The sequence below is a fragment of the Adiantum capillus-veneris genome, chromosome 15, assembly GCF_014529385.1.
Source record: "Adiantum capillus-veneris isolate H3 chromosome 15, ASM1452938v2, whole genome shotgun sequence".
Lineage (NCBI taxonomy): Eukaryota > Viridiplantae > Streptophyta > Polypodiopsida > Polypodiales > Pteridaceae > Adiantum > Adiantum capillus-veneris.
Genome location: NC_140945.1, coordinates 24,433,004 through 24,447,791, shown reverse-complemented (window position 1 = coordinate 24,447,791; position 14,788 = coordinate 24,433,004). Strand labels below are relative to the sequence as shown.

Genomic DNA, 14,788 nt, shown 5'->3' with positions numbered 1-14,788 from the left:
CGACACCCAGTCAGCCAAGGCCAGAGTGTCTTGGTAGGTCATCACTTTACCATGTTCTCAGGGAGGGCTGGGAATTATCGACCCAGCATGGCAAAGACGACAGCTCCTCGAGAAGCTTGTGGTCAGAGGACTTCTTCTAGGGGAGGATCCCTCAAAGCAATTGCTGCTACACCGGATTCGTGCCCGAGTCCCTCATACGGGCGGCCCTTGGAGCCCGTCCATCAAGTGGATCTTCATAGAGATGCACAAAGTTGGCCTGAGCAGGAGTTGGGAGGACCGCTTTGCTGTGAGTCTGCTTAGGTCCTGGGAGCAATTGCGGAGTGGCCTTGGCCCACATGCATTGAGGAGCACTTGAGGCAGCCTCTTGTTTGGAACCCCATGGTCAGCACACAACGAGGCCACTTGGTTTGTAGTAGACCTCGTGTTTCTTGGGGTCGGATGGCAGAGGATCCAGCCCGTACTTTTGAGGCTTGCTATAGTTGGCAAGCCTCCCCGAGGAGATTCAGATCCTTGAGGGCCTCGTGGAGCTCCTCCAATTGGAGAGGCATCACTCTACTAGCAGGGGTGCCCTGAGTGCGTAAACTCTCTCCCCAAAGCGCCACTACCCGCTCTTTGAGCTCAGTATCTAGTAGAATCCTCTCGGGGATGTGCAACATGGCACTCCCACTTCTCTGTCTTTCTGCCACAGTAAGAATCACTGGCACATGATCTGAAAAGGTAGTCCGTGCCGAAATGCAAACAGATCCTCCCGTGCCATGGATGCGGTCACTGGCATAGAAGCAATCTATTCGAGTTAGATTCACGCCCCCTACTCTGTGGTCAAATCAAGAGAAAGAGAGGCTATCTGAGGGTCTCATAAAGCCTGCATCCTGCCAAACATATGAAATTCTCAAGGTCATACATAAGCGCTCCCAAGCTACCAACTCAGCCTTGTGCAGAGTAGCATGGGTGCCTCCAATCCTACCCGAGGGGTCCCCTCCAACATGTTGAATTCCCCCCTAACACACCACTGCTTTGCATGAGGCAAAGACTCCACAATGTGTGACCTAAACTTAGCTCTTGCAGTGGCATGGTTGGACGCATAGATGTGCAGGAAGCCCATGAGGCTACCATGAACTTGCATAGTGACCCACTAGCCCTACTTCGCACAATGATACCTCTGTCCACAATGGCTTTATGCCATGAGTCCGCAATAGTCGTACATACACCTCCCTAGATGCCTCCAAGTCCAAAAGCAACTGACCAAAAGGTCTCATAGCAGCCACACAGAATCTGACCACAACGCCGACTGAAACTCTCACAAAGATGGTGCTTCTAAAGCATAAGGATATCAATCATACCACCCACAAGGCATCTTTGAAGCTCTTGACGCAAGTGACCCCTCTGACGCTAAAACTGGGGTCCATCTAAACCCTGCACATTCCATGAGACAATCCTCATGGGATCAACAAGAAAAGATCAGTACTGCAACAACAACCAACCTCGCTATCTTCCAGGCCGGTTTGGATGGGGAATAATCCGTATTCGAGCGACCCAAGATAGACGTGTTTGTAGTGATTGCCCCACCCAGGCCCAAGCAAAGCTACACTCCATAGGGCCACCTCCTCTATCCGAGAATCCTCATGTACAAATACATAGCAAGGGGTATTCTGAGTGTCAAGAAAGGGAAAGGTAAAGAGGCTTCTTCTACACCTATCATCATTAACATGACCCTCGAAGAAGAGCAAAGAAGGCGGCTACTTGCCTTACATGTGAGGGTCACCGGCCTCAAGGATGTGGTAACAAGCCTCATGTCCATGATGTGAATGGAAAAGCCTTTACACACAAAGGCATGGAGGGTGGGCAAGAGGAGTGAAGGCCCAAGAGAGTCCTCAAAGCAAAGAGCACTCATTCTACTCTTCCCCTCCTTGGAGGAGGAGAAGGAGTTCTTGAAGAAGAGGCGAACCCTCAAGAAGACAGGCATTTTTCTCGGTGATGATCTCACCCTCTCGCAACTAGCTACATGAGAGAGGTGATGCCAGAGTTTACAGAAGCAAGGGAGAAGGGAAAGACTGCCTTCTACGGAGATGGTCGCGTGGTGATTGTAGAGCGACGCTCTACATGACGGTGTGAGACCTATGGGACCATACTGAAGATGGCAGCTTGGAATTGTAATGGATCTTACAGGTTGGATGTGGCCGCCTTTGAGGATAGCTTTTGGACAGGGACATTATATTCCTCTCAGAGACTCGTCAGGCCCCTGGATAGATGATGCCACATGTGACAGGATATAGATGGGAGACAGCTTGCCGGACTGACACACGATGCGAGCATGGCAGAAGAGGATCGGGTGGAGTAGCAGTATTATTCAAAGAGGAGGTACAACCACTCCTACACATTGTACAAAGAGACGATCATGCTAGATACATGTGGGTGAGGATGAGGGCGGACACAGGCCGATTTTTATACATTGCCATATGCTACTTTCTCCCCAGTACATCACTCTATGCTACGCCTAGAGGTCGGTCACCTTTCTCAATCCTAGACAATGACATATGGGAGTTTTCCAAGGATGGTGACATCATCCTCCTAGGGGACTTCAATGCCCGGATGGGCAATGCTCAGATATCTTCTATGACACTTCAGAGGAGATGCTTAGAGGACTGGATGCATGAGATTTGGGGCTTGATAGACATTCACAAGATATAGAGCAGACAGAGTACGGGAGACATCCAACAGAGATGGTGACTACACATGGTCTGGCGATACTTAATGGCCTACAACGTTTTCCTAGAGCGGCTGGTTTCACATGCTTTCCACAAAGGCATGGGGCTAGCACAATGGACTATGTCATGGCACATCAGAGCTTCTTTCCCTGCATTCACGATTTCACAGTAGGACCAAGACCAGTGGGTGTAGCAGTGATTCATGCTCTCTTGACACTTTTAGTCTCCTTTCGGTACAGGACAGCCCAGGTGTCAGGAGGGAGGACACATACCAGCTATACATTTACATCAGACTCTTTTTTTCATAAGGGTAGCAATAGTGCCTTTCAGAAGAGAGATTCTCTCTTGGAAACTTTCTTTCTCCTCTTTCCATCTTCTCTCCCTCTCCTCATGCTGTAAAAAAAGAGTAACTTTCCTCAGCCTCTGTGGTCCCAAAGATGGCTCCAAAAATCTTAATGAATATTGTGAGCTGACCCTTATCAATGCCAACGTCCCCAACACACACAGAGGTCTATTTGGCATGCTGGTGGGTCACTTGGGATTGAGGGCCCTCATACATCTCAGGTCCCTAAGTGAATTGGGCACCATTGATCTTGTCCGCCTGAGTTTACTCTTGGATGGCCGACTAGGTCTGCAGTCAGCTCAAGAAAATTTTCAGAGCTTGTTCTTTTCCTCGGGAATACTCTGGTTTTTAAATTTCAGAGTGAAAGATTTGCAAGCATAGTCAGAACATAATAAAACATTGTGCTATGCTACCTTGCTTGAATTGGCAACTATATCTGTCTTTGAACTCATTAGGTGCCATGTGTCCTACATATGATGAATAATGGTCAGGATTCTGCATCCTTGGCTGGGACAAGGGGGCAGGAGGCTACTCTGAAAGTAAATGCATAAAGAACGATCTCAAACAATAGTACTTACCTGCATACAAGTCCATCCGCCCCAATCAAATCTTTGTTGACCAATTCCTGTGCAGGATACTTGAATATGACTTACAAGCAAGTTCACAGGGGTTTGTCATGGAACTGGTTTCTGCACGCAAGAACTTACAAAACATTCTTGAAACCTGCTCCCTTAAAAAGTTTGTTCTGAAGATCATGCTTTTTTGTGGTGGGTTATTTTCTAGTGCTATGATGGTCAAAGTGGTCCTTGCTGTTGCTTATATTGCCTTTGAAGCAGGTAAACCGTTATTTTCAGCAGTATTCAAAGTCAAGTATAAACGGATTTTCACCTTACGATCTCGACATCTTGCACACTTTTTACAATGATGCCCAGTCCTTTTCAAGGGAGTGGTCTGTAAGAGCAGCAAATTTGGATGCAGAAATGGCCTTGCTTTCTAGTGGCCTTGCTAGGTATACTAAGTACCTACAGGCTGCTGCTGCCCTTGCACGTTCCAAATGGACTAAATTCAGTGATGGCTTGATGACATATGGAGTACTAGTAGTGCTCATCAGTCTGCTGATACAAATAAAAGCCATCTACATGCTTTTTGTTCTTGGTTCTGCCAGCTTGCCTGCAAAATTTGAAGATTACAGAAATGTCTTACCACTCCAGGAGATGATTACAGATGGCTTCATTTTTGGACTAATGAGTGCTGGTGCATCAACAGTCGTGTATATTTTAGTACATGTGATTTTCGGAGGATCTCTGTTTTCAAAACCACAATTTGTGATGATTTCTCTTGGAGGCACAATTCTTGGTACAGCAAAATCCTATCTATTCAAGGAAACTCTCCAATCAACATGCTACACGAAAAATAGGATGTTAAGGAACTGCTGGACGAAATGGTTTGCTTATCCCAATTTGATTGGATTGCTGGCAGTCTTTTTCTGTTGTATCCATGCATGCAGTCTTCTCTCAAACAGCTTCATATGTAAGGCTTGATCTAATGTTTCGCATGTTCTGTGTGTTACTGATTTTCATTACGGATAGCTTTTATTTGGTTTCAGAATGCTTATTATTCTCACATGCACTGCTTGTTGTTCTGCAGTAAGGGAGCAGCAGGTGGTGACGTTTTTTCTGGTTTCCCTAGGGTTTCTTGATTTACGTATGGCTATGCAGCAAAAATCCAAAGTGTTACAGGTGAGTTGAGGTTGAGTTCTCTCTGATAATTGGAAATGAATAGCAGATGTAGGAGTTTATCATGAGATATGCAAGATGAATAAGATGTTAGCAAGAAATGGCGTTTCGGGGGCCCGAAATGGAAACGCCGTTTCCTCACCGTTTCGGACTGAAAGAAACTCTGTTAAGAACCTTTTTTTTTTTTTAATGGTCAATTTGAAGGGAAAAGGCAGGGACTTGAGCGCCTGCTCCAGACTAAGGAGCATGACAACTCACCATCTGCAAGCTCGGGCCTAGGAGGCTCCCAAAAAGAGACAAGGGGCTGTTTTTTTCAGTTTGTAAGTGGATTTTCAGGTTCACAGCTTTAACAAAAAGCTTACCTTCTCCCTTGTCCCATGTAGCGCGATGTTTCCGCTCTCGCGCATCTTTTTTCCCCTTACACATATGGTAACACCCCACTAGTTGGGCTCGTCAAATGACTATGTACAATCTTGTGGATTTTATGCACGTTGGCCGAGGCAAGAGCCTTCTGAACAAGAACCAAATTAGCTAATGTTAATCCCCCATAGGTATGTACAATTTCATTGTGAAAGATTGCAAAACAGGAGAGTTTTCTCGTGTAAAAACTAGTCCAAATCATAGGGGAAGTGTCCCATTGCGTGCGGGAGCTCTAGAAACACTCATAGACGTGTTTTCCCGGCTCAAAACGATCCAAAATAGAGAATTTCAGCTTGCTCCGTTTATTTGCAGGTTTAGGATTTTACACCTAAATTGCAAGATAACACCTAGGAAGTTCGGAGAAGCCTTGGGGTGGTTATACAAGAGTTTGAGCACGTGTCATTGACCAAGACAGGAAGTCACAGCACGCTGAAAATTTACTTACAGCTCACCGGACAGCTTCTAAAATGCAATGGAATCCTTCTACTTTTGTCCTACAGAGATTTTGGTGCCATTATGTTGTCAAAATTGGGTAGAAAACCTTCAATTTCAGCCCTTGACAGGTTTGAACAGCTTGGTGGAAATTTTGTCTTAGAATGTTAGGATTTGTTTTCAATTGAATAAAGAAATACCGAAAGGGGCACCAATCTTTGGGGTCCACAGGTTGTTGGTCTTTGAGTGCGCAATAACAATCTAGTTGTTGGACGCATCTGTGTTCTTCTCTTCTTCTCAATCCTGTGTGTGAAGTTAACAAGTAATTGAATTAGTACCGCCCTCTACTGTGTACTGGCTGGTTCCAATGTCCATGAGCCAACGAAATACTGCCCATCAGAGGGTAGAGTGCTTCCAACCTAATATGTTTCAGAGACCTTCTGGTTTGTGCATCCATTGGCTTCATGGAGATGAGTCTAGGGCCCTACATAAGAAAGTTAAATAGATTCAAGTGTGAGAGTGTCTCCCTGACATCTCTAATGTTCGATAAGAGTAGAAAGTTTTGAATGTACACTTCTTTATGCTCAATACTTGAGTCATGATTGTTAAAAAATAGTTGGGGTCATGACAGCATCTCCTTCTGGATAGCCAGCGTCAAGAAAATGCCGTACTGATGCATGAGCTTATGGCATTTTTTTTCTTTGATGCAGGCCTTGTGCTTCGTTGTATTAAATTTCATTATGAGCGCTCTCAGTGGATTGAATTTCCTCAAGGAAAACGGCTATCAAACAAGAGAAACCACATCAGGAATGTCCATTTCCTCACACACCCCAAGCATATGGCAGTTTGTCTTTGCTGTTTCGACTGTTCATGTTCCATTCATTGCTATCGGTTGTGCATTTGTGAAAAGTCTGTGGAGATCTTACTTTTTTTCACGAAGATACTCAAAGGTGGTGGTTTTATGTGGACTCTCTTGTACATATGCAGCAATATGTCTGCACTGGCTACTGGATGACTTGAACACATTGAAATTTCTGTGCATCCCAGGGCCTTGTCAAAAGTTTGCAAGGCTTCTTATTCCTAGAGCAGTATATTCCATTGTTGCCTTCCTAACTCTGCTAGTGCTATGCAATATCATGGATACAAAGATACATTCAGAGATTCAACTTAAAACGTTTTTTGAAGAAGCATCACTTGCATTGGTTGCAGTGTTGAGTAGCCTTATCCTTTTGCTACTAGGCAGACATGGACCCATTATTGCTTTGACTGCTGGCCTAGAAGGTATGCTTATCTACTTATGTCCCTTGTATCGCCTCCAATTTCTTTCTGGTCTTGAGAATTTACCATTCAGAAGTTTATAAATCTTAATTTTACATGAATATAAAGGCAGTTTTCTACAAGAAAATACAGGTTTCTACCTGGTGTTCAAGATTGGCAAGTTATCACTCATTCAGGCCCCCCTTCCTTGCAAGATTAACTATTCTCAAAGCCCTGGTGTTGTAGATATTTTTTTTGTTGCATAGTCACACGTTCCAGGGCCTTAGGAACAAGGGAGCACATTGACAAGATACAAGATGCCTGTCATTTTTTCAAAGAATCGCTTCAACTAAAATTAGTTCTTCAGCCTGATCGTCATTTATTCACCATCCTGCTCATGGCAAGGGATCTAGATACATTCATCAAAGCCCAAAACATAACGAGTTAGAGCTGCAGAATGATACATGTGATAAGCTCAGTCTTGAAGTACCCATTGTTGTCTAAGTCTCAAGATGCTAGCATTGAGAATGAACAAATTATGGATCATGTTAGGTAGCCATATTGTCAATTATGTAGAAACCTTCTTTGTCTTTGCATTATGGGCTATTGCCAAAAGCGTAATATGTCTGCATGTCAGAGATCTAATTTTATCCTTTGCAGATAAGGAATTGTGGTCCTCCATCATTGTCTTTGGCAAGATATGGAGCAATTATTGAGCTCAAACTTCAATATTAAGATGTAGGATGCCTGAAGTTCAATATCCTTGTCTTGCAGCATGGTGCCTTCTGGAAAAGCAGTCGCTGTATGCATCACCTCAGCATTATCAAGCTGACAAAAAACAGTCACTATATACATCACCCCAGCACTGTCAAGTTGACATAAAGGCTGCTGTGGACTATTTACCTGCAACGATCCAGTGGAGTCTATTTGCTACACAAGTATTCTTTTGCACAGGTCACAGGTGTGTCAATCCACCGATATTTTCAGCTTTAACCTTTCTTACAGAACATGTCAGTAGCAATCTAACAGCATATTCTTTTTATCTGCATAAGGTGTGCATTTGATGGTCTCCATTATGCGGCTGCCTTTATTGGGTGAGTTCAACCACCCTCTGATGAACCAGCATTGCGTCAGACTTTATTTGGTGAACTAAAGAGCGGTTCTCACCATAAATAGCATTTTTCCTTGTTGAAATATTTGCAGCTTTGATCACTTCAGCATATACCGCCAGGGGACTCTTCTTGCTTTGGACACATTTGGTGCTTCTCACATACTTCCTATTCTGAGCTTGCCACTTCTTGTCGCAAAGAGAGCTCCTCCATTAAGAATTACTTGGTCCAACCAGTTCTACAAAATGCAAATATCTCAGGTTTTTCCATTGTGGCTTAATTGCACTCTGATGTTAGTAGGCATTTTGCATCATACAAGTTTTGTAGTTCAGATTTGTCATTTAGCAAAAAGCATCTGCACAAGAAGATTTAGAAATTTTCTCATGTAGGAAAACGAAGTCTTTTTCAGTGTTTTACATACAATGCATAACATCATGAGCTTCTGCTCGAGAGGCACAGCATACCTAGCTAGGTATGATTGGGGACAGGGGACCACCGGTCCTCCCACCGGGCCGGCGGTCCCTTGCCCCAATCGTACCTAGCTAGGTATGGGGTGCCTCCCTCACAGAAGCTCATGATGTTGAGGTAAGTCACAATGTGGGAACTATTGTGAGGATTTGTCCAAAACTTCTTGTGCTGGCTGACATTTTTGGTGGGACAATCTGTGACCTTTTTAGCGTTAACCCTTTTATTTGGTTTTTTGGACATTGCAGTGTTGCACTTCTATTTTTGACGTTAAGGTTTTTAGGAAAGGTAAGGATTGTTGATAAATGTGTGCAGGCATTGTTGACCTTTGATCTGGTTCGAACAATCACAGCAGCATTTACGACCGTGTGTGTGACTATTCAAAGACGTCATTTGATGGTAAACGTGCCTTTTGAGGTATATTATGTTATTTATTGAAGAGAAGAGCAAGTTTTTTAAGTCAATGCTCGATTGGTTTGTGGCTGCAGGTGTGGGGATTATTTGCTCCCAAATTCGTATTTGATGCCATTGGGCTTCTTGTAACTGACGTACTTGTGCTTTTTGCATTTCTATCTGTAATATGGCCTTCCTTACATTGAACTCTTCTTGTCCCACTGAAATTTTTTATTGACCCCTCCCCCCCCCACCCCAAAAAAAAAAAAAAAAAGAGAATTCCTAACGTGGTTATCATGCAAAAGAGAGAGAAATGAAATGATATATTAATGCCTTCGAAAGGCCAAAGTGACCTATGAGACCCAAAAGTTACAAAGTGGTGAGTCTGATACAATGTCTGAATACCACAATAGACCAAGGGGTACTCAATGAGTGATACAATCTCAATGGAGGTGAGTGGATAATGGGTGGGGTGTGTATCATCAAAGTCATAGAATATCCCTCATCGGTCGCCAGCGGATGATATCCTCCATGGTCAGTACTCTAATTAGGCATCTCGTGTGTCGAGCTAGAATGATCCAGATCCTTTGTTGTAGCCTCCGTCAATGTTGTGAGGCGACCTGTGGTCGTGGGCGTCTAGATCTCCCTAGGTCAATCGCTGATCAATCAACCTCTGGTGTGGGTGAGATCTGAGCTCTGTTGTGGCATCTGCTCTTTTGGTTGCCCAGTGGCTTGTCTAAAGAAATCTGTAACCTGCCTCCGAGACTGGCTCTCCCATAATCTCTTCAACAGGCTCTCTCTATGTGTGCATAGCGCGAGTAAGAACAGTTCAAAGACATCTTTGATCCCGGTATCTCATGACTCCACACACACACACACACACACACACACAGAAATGAAATGAAATGTGATATTAACGTCTTCGAAAGGCCAAAATGACCTATGAGACCAAAAAGTTACAATTGGTGAATCTGATACCATGTCTAGGTAAACTGCACGTGGCTAGGTCGACCGCCCCCTCCCTGCCCCCCCCCCCCCTCTCAAACCCGTTTTCCCTCCTTCCTTTCGTATTGTCACCCATGATGCGTGCGGTGTTTTTTTTGGTTTTTCATTTGTTTTTTATTCGGATGCAGGTGGATTCGTGGTTTTTGTTTGTTTCAAATGCTTGTTTACATGTGGTCTTTTCTTTTTTGCGAGCTGCTTATGCTTGTGGGTTTGATGTGTGTGTGTGTGTGTGTGTGTGTGTGTGTGTGTGTGTGTGTGTGTGTGTGTGTGTGTGTGTGTGTGTGCGCGTGCGTGCGTGCGTTTGTCTGTTTGCTGTGTTCGTTTCTTACTTATTTAATGTTTGTTTCTTTGTCTTGTTTGGTGAGTGATCTTAGGGTTTGTACTGGGCTTGGTGCGAGTGGTTTGTGGGTGGGTTTGGCTGGTTAAGCCTGTCTTTGGCTTGCTCTTATGTTGATACTCTACAGGCGTGAAGAGGGCTGTAGTCCTATTGATAGATGTCAAGCATGGCTTGAGGCTCTCTCCTTCTCTCTCGGAGTTTGGTGCAGAGTATAGATGCGTTGGTGATGCTTATTTTGTTGGCATGCACCATGGGCCTTGGAGATGCGGAGTCTAATATCGGAGATTCTTTGGTGGAGTTTTTGGTCTCCTCATCCAAATCTAGGTGGCCTGTTTCCGCTTTAGCGTTGTGCTACAGTTGTTCCTACCTCCTCTTTCCCTACACTTTGATGCATAACCCATCTTTTGTAACATTGCACTTTCTCCAGTGGTTTGTTGTAATTGTTATATTTTAGGAGGGGTTTTTACTCAGAGTAACAAGGAATGGGGGAAACGGGAACATATCATTCTTGGAGCGCCGAGGGGGGGGGGGTTATCCTTCCCATCCTCTCCTATATAATCCAAACCCCCTCCCTCAAGCCTCAAGCTCTCAAGAGTCAAGACTTAACCTCAAGGCTCAAGGCTCAAGGCTCAAAGCTCACCCTCTCCCTCTCCCTCAACTTTCAAGCCATAAGCATCATTGAAAAGCATGCCTAAATAGGATTCTACTTGGACTAATGGGTGTGTGTGCCTCTCTACTAACATATAGGTTAAATCGAGCCTAATTCAAGCATATTTTAGATTTACCGTTTCGGCCTCCGTTCCCGTCCTGTTGTTCCACGCCCCCCTTCTCCGCAGTTTCGGAAACATTCCCTCCGGAGGCCCCGTTCCTGTTCCCATTCCCCATTTCCGTTCTGTGTAACTTCGTTTTCACTACGAGTTCTATTTACATGTGCTGCCTACAGGCTGATCTTAATGCATGTGGGCCTGTAACTTGGTTACGTAATACAAAAGGGTCCAGCCCTCCGTTTATCACAAACAGAAATGAAATGTTATCTTAACGTCTTCAAAAGGTCAAAGTGACCTATGAGACCAAAAAGTTACAATGTGGTGGATCTGATACAAAGTCAGAGTAACAAAATAACAACATAACAAAAAAAAAAAAACTATGAAATCCTAAGCCGCTCAATGTGAACTAAGCAGAGTAAGCAGCTGGCTGGGTTAGCTAAATAGCTAAATCACAGGAGATCCAACATCGGTCGCTGGCGGATCTCATCAATCTCCTCCATGGTAGTAGTCTGACCGGGCGTCGTGCATGCCTGGCCAAAGTGATCCGAATCCTCTGATGCAGCCTCCGTCGATGCTGTGTAGTCCTCCACAGTCGTGGGCGTCTAGATCTCCCAGCTCAATTGCTTGGTCGATCAGTGTGTCTCTGGTGTGAGACAAATGTGAGCTCTGCTGTGGTAGTAGCTCCTCTGGCTGTCCAGTGTCTGCTCTAAAGAAATCTGTGATCCATCCCTAAGACTAGCTAGCCTCTCCTCTCATCAGGCTCTCCGTGTGTTTGCGAAGCTCGAGCAAAAACAAACCCAAGCATCTCTGATCTTTATACCCCATGACTCTGGAGAGTGGTCCAAAACCCTCTTTGAACAAGCAATGAAAGCGGCCTCGTATCTCATAGTAGACGGGGTAGCGGAATGCGTAATGCAACTCTGTCTCAAGCTCCATATCACACAAGGGGCATGTCCTGGCCTCTACTGGTACTCCGCTGTATCTCCCAGTCTCAACCAGCAGTTGGTGTGAAGATGTGCGTATCTGGCCAATAGTACATTGTATCCTATGAGACAGGTGGGTGTCCATGTATGCTGGTCTCGTCACACAAAACCGTCCTCCATAAGCTGGAGAAGATGCTCTCTGTAGAAATCCATCCTCGTGCCCAGCTCCTGTGCTGGCTGTATCCATGCCTTCCTGGTGTCTAGCTGAGTCAAGTCCAGGTGGATGAGCCCAGTGATCTCGGACTGTGTAAGAGTGAGAGATGTTGCATCCAATGAGTACTGGAAGGGTGGCAATCTGTATATACTGAACCCATACGCCTGAAACCATGATGTCATCTCCCCATACCAGCATGTTGTATCTCCCTCTCCCTACATGGCTAACTGTCGAGAGGGCCCCCTCATCCGTGGGCAACGGGACCGCCCCAACTCTATCGCCTGACCAATCAGTATGCCTCTGGGCCTACTCGAACTCGTCTATCTGTGATGATTGAAAGAAATCTGTAATCTGTTGCTATCACTAGATCTCTCTCATTGTGCCCCTCTTCAAGAGGTCCTCTCTGTGTCTGCAAATCTCCAGTAAGTATAATCCGAGGCATCTCTGATCCTGGTATCTCATGACTCTATAAAGTGGTCCAAAACCCTCTCTGAATAGATAATGAAAGCGGCCTCGTATCTCATAGCATACTGGGTAGTGACATATGTAATGTAGCTCTGTCTCAGGCTCTATCTGGCACATCTGACAAATCCTGGACTTAGCGGGTACTCCTCTAAATCTGCCTATCTCGATCTCTAGCTGATTTGAGGATGTGCGTATCTGACCCATAGCACATCGTATCCCGTGGGATATATGAGTATCCATGTATCGTGGTCTAACCACAAAACCATCCTTCGTAAGCTTTAGAAGATTCTCTCTATAGAAAGCCATCTTCGTACCCAACTCATGTGTAGGCTGTATGCATGTCCTCTTTGTATCCAACTGAATCAAGTCCTGTCTGATGAGCATGGTAATCTCTGCCCTAGTGAGGGAGATAGAGAGTGCATCTAGAGAGTACTAAAATGGGGGTAGCCGATCCATACTAAAGTCATGTAACTGAAACCAAGATGCCATCTCTGCATACCAACATGATCTATCTCCTTGCAATGCCAGCTGTCGCGAAGGCTCTAGTGCTAATTGAGAGAGAGAGAGAGAGAGAGAGAGAGAGAGAGAGAGAGAGGAAGAAGAAGAAGAAGAAGAGAATTTTAAAGTCGTAGGAAACTATCGCAAGAGACCTTAAAGAGAGAGAAATGTAATGTTCTATTAATATCTTCAAAAGGCAAATTGACCTAAGAGACCAAAAGGTTACATCCATGTGTGACTCTAGTGCAATGTATGGTGAATGTAAACATAAAAATGAGGGTACCTAGAGTTGGTAGGTATGTAAGCCTACCCTACATTCTCATCATCATCATCACATAATACATCTTCTCAAAACATATAGGGAGGGGTACAATGATCAATCACATGAGGGCTAATGAGGTGTACGATGGAGAAAGCATATAATGGTGATCATCCCATAAACTCTCTCATAGGTTCTTTGTAGTATGTCCTCCATAGTCAAGTGTTTGGGGAGCTGTGCTCGATGTTGCTCAGCGATGCTCCATAGCCGCTGATGTAGACCTTTTTTATGATGTGAAGTTCTTGCATCCTTAGGCGTCATAAGCAGCCGAGTTAGATTGCTCGATCAAGAAGAATGCCCCAATGAGGGTGTGACTAGGTAACCTGTGGTGGGCCATCCCGAGTAGTCCCTCTATAAAAAGTAGCGATCTGCCTCTATATGGACCCTCTATGTGTAGGTTTTCTGATCCTGAGGGTAGTCTCTCTGAGTCTACGGATCTCCAGCAAGAAGAGACCTAGGCACCTCTAACCATAGTAATCCATGTTGCGGAATAAGGGACCGATAGTGCATCTAAGGAATACTGAAAAGGGGGTAGCATGTCCATACTAAATCCTTGTAGCTCAAATCAAGATGATTTTGTGCAAACCAACATGAAGTATCACCGTTACGGGCCAACTGTCGCGATGACTCAAGCACTAGTCATGCCTATATGTCGCGTGGGAGCTCCCATGTGCTATGAATTAAAGAAATTGATATAGCAAGAGCCCCCACCACAATCGGTGGTGCACTCATCTCAATTGTGATAATCTCATGTGGCATTAAAGCTTTTATGTGGACTCGCTTGGAGATCATGGATACAAGAAGTCTCTCCATGGATCTCCATCCATCATATGTGCGCCCTGCTCTTCTATGATGAATTAGGCTACGCCCCCATATCTGCATTCCATAAAGCATGGGAGAAGTGACCAAAGTGTCAAATAGCCATAGCTTAGTGCATGGCTCGTGAAACCGCAGGTGTGAACATATCCTCTCTGGTCCTCCTAATGTTGTATATCCCGTCATCAATCTTGCCTCTATAATAACTCTCATAGAAAATAGGTCCACTGAATACAACACCAAGTTATGTATAGGAATCTACATACTCCATTATGTCGAGTCCATCTGTGAAAATAAGTGTTGATTCTCCTGACCCACTGCGTTGTAGTAATGAATATCATCATCTTGGTTTTGCCAAGGTTGATGGACAGCCCACTGTCATGTGCATAAGCATTCAACGCATCTAGATGTCTTTCCATACCCTGTGGAGAGTCTGAAATAAGCACAATATCCTTGGCATAAAGAAATAGAGATATCCATGTACTTGACAACTATGCCCCTCTATCCCGTGCAGTCTCAATATAGTCGAAAATCTCATCAATAGACGGTCCAAACAAGGTCAGAGAAAGTGGGAATCCCTGCTT

The 14,788-nt window shown here is 44.7% G+C and overlaps 1 protein-coding gene across 3 annotated transcripts in view; it reads left to right on the top strand.

Moving 5' to 3' along the window:
* LOC147440402 (Alkaline-phosphatase-like family protein) overlaps nt 1-9,705 on the top strand; it is a 189,560-nt gene extending 179,855 nt beyond the window's left edge. For all 3 annotated transcript variants that reach the window (XM_086530144.1, XM_086530143.1, XM_086530145.1), the window contains 8 exons: nt 3,885-4,578; nt 4,696-4,787; nt 6,347-6,917; nt 7,668-7,854; nt 7,946-7,987; nt 8,097-8,262; nt 8,783-8,866; nt 8,956-9,705. In XM_086530144.1, the coding sequence (XP_086386270.1) occupies nt 3,885-4,578; nt 4,696-4,787; nt 6,347-6,917; nt 7,668-7,854; nt 7,946-7,987; nt 8,097-8,262; nt 8,783-8,866; nt 8,956-9,066 (1,947 nt within the window). In that variant the 3' untranslated portion in view covers nt 9,067-9,705. The remainder of the gene's footprint in view (nt 1-3,884; nt 4,579-4,695; nt 4,788-6,346; nt 6,918-7,667; nt 7,855-7,945; nt 7,988-8,096; nt 8,263-8,782; nt 8,867-8,955) is intronic.
* Nucleotides 9,706-14,788: the final 5,083 nt, after the last annotated feature.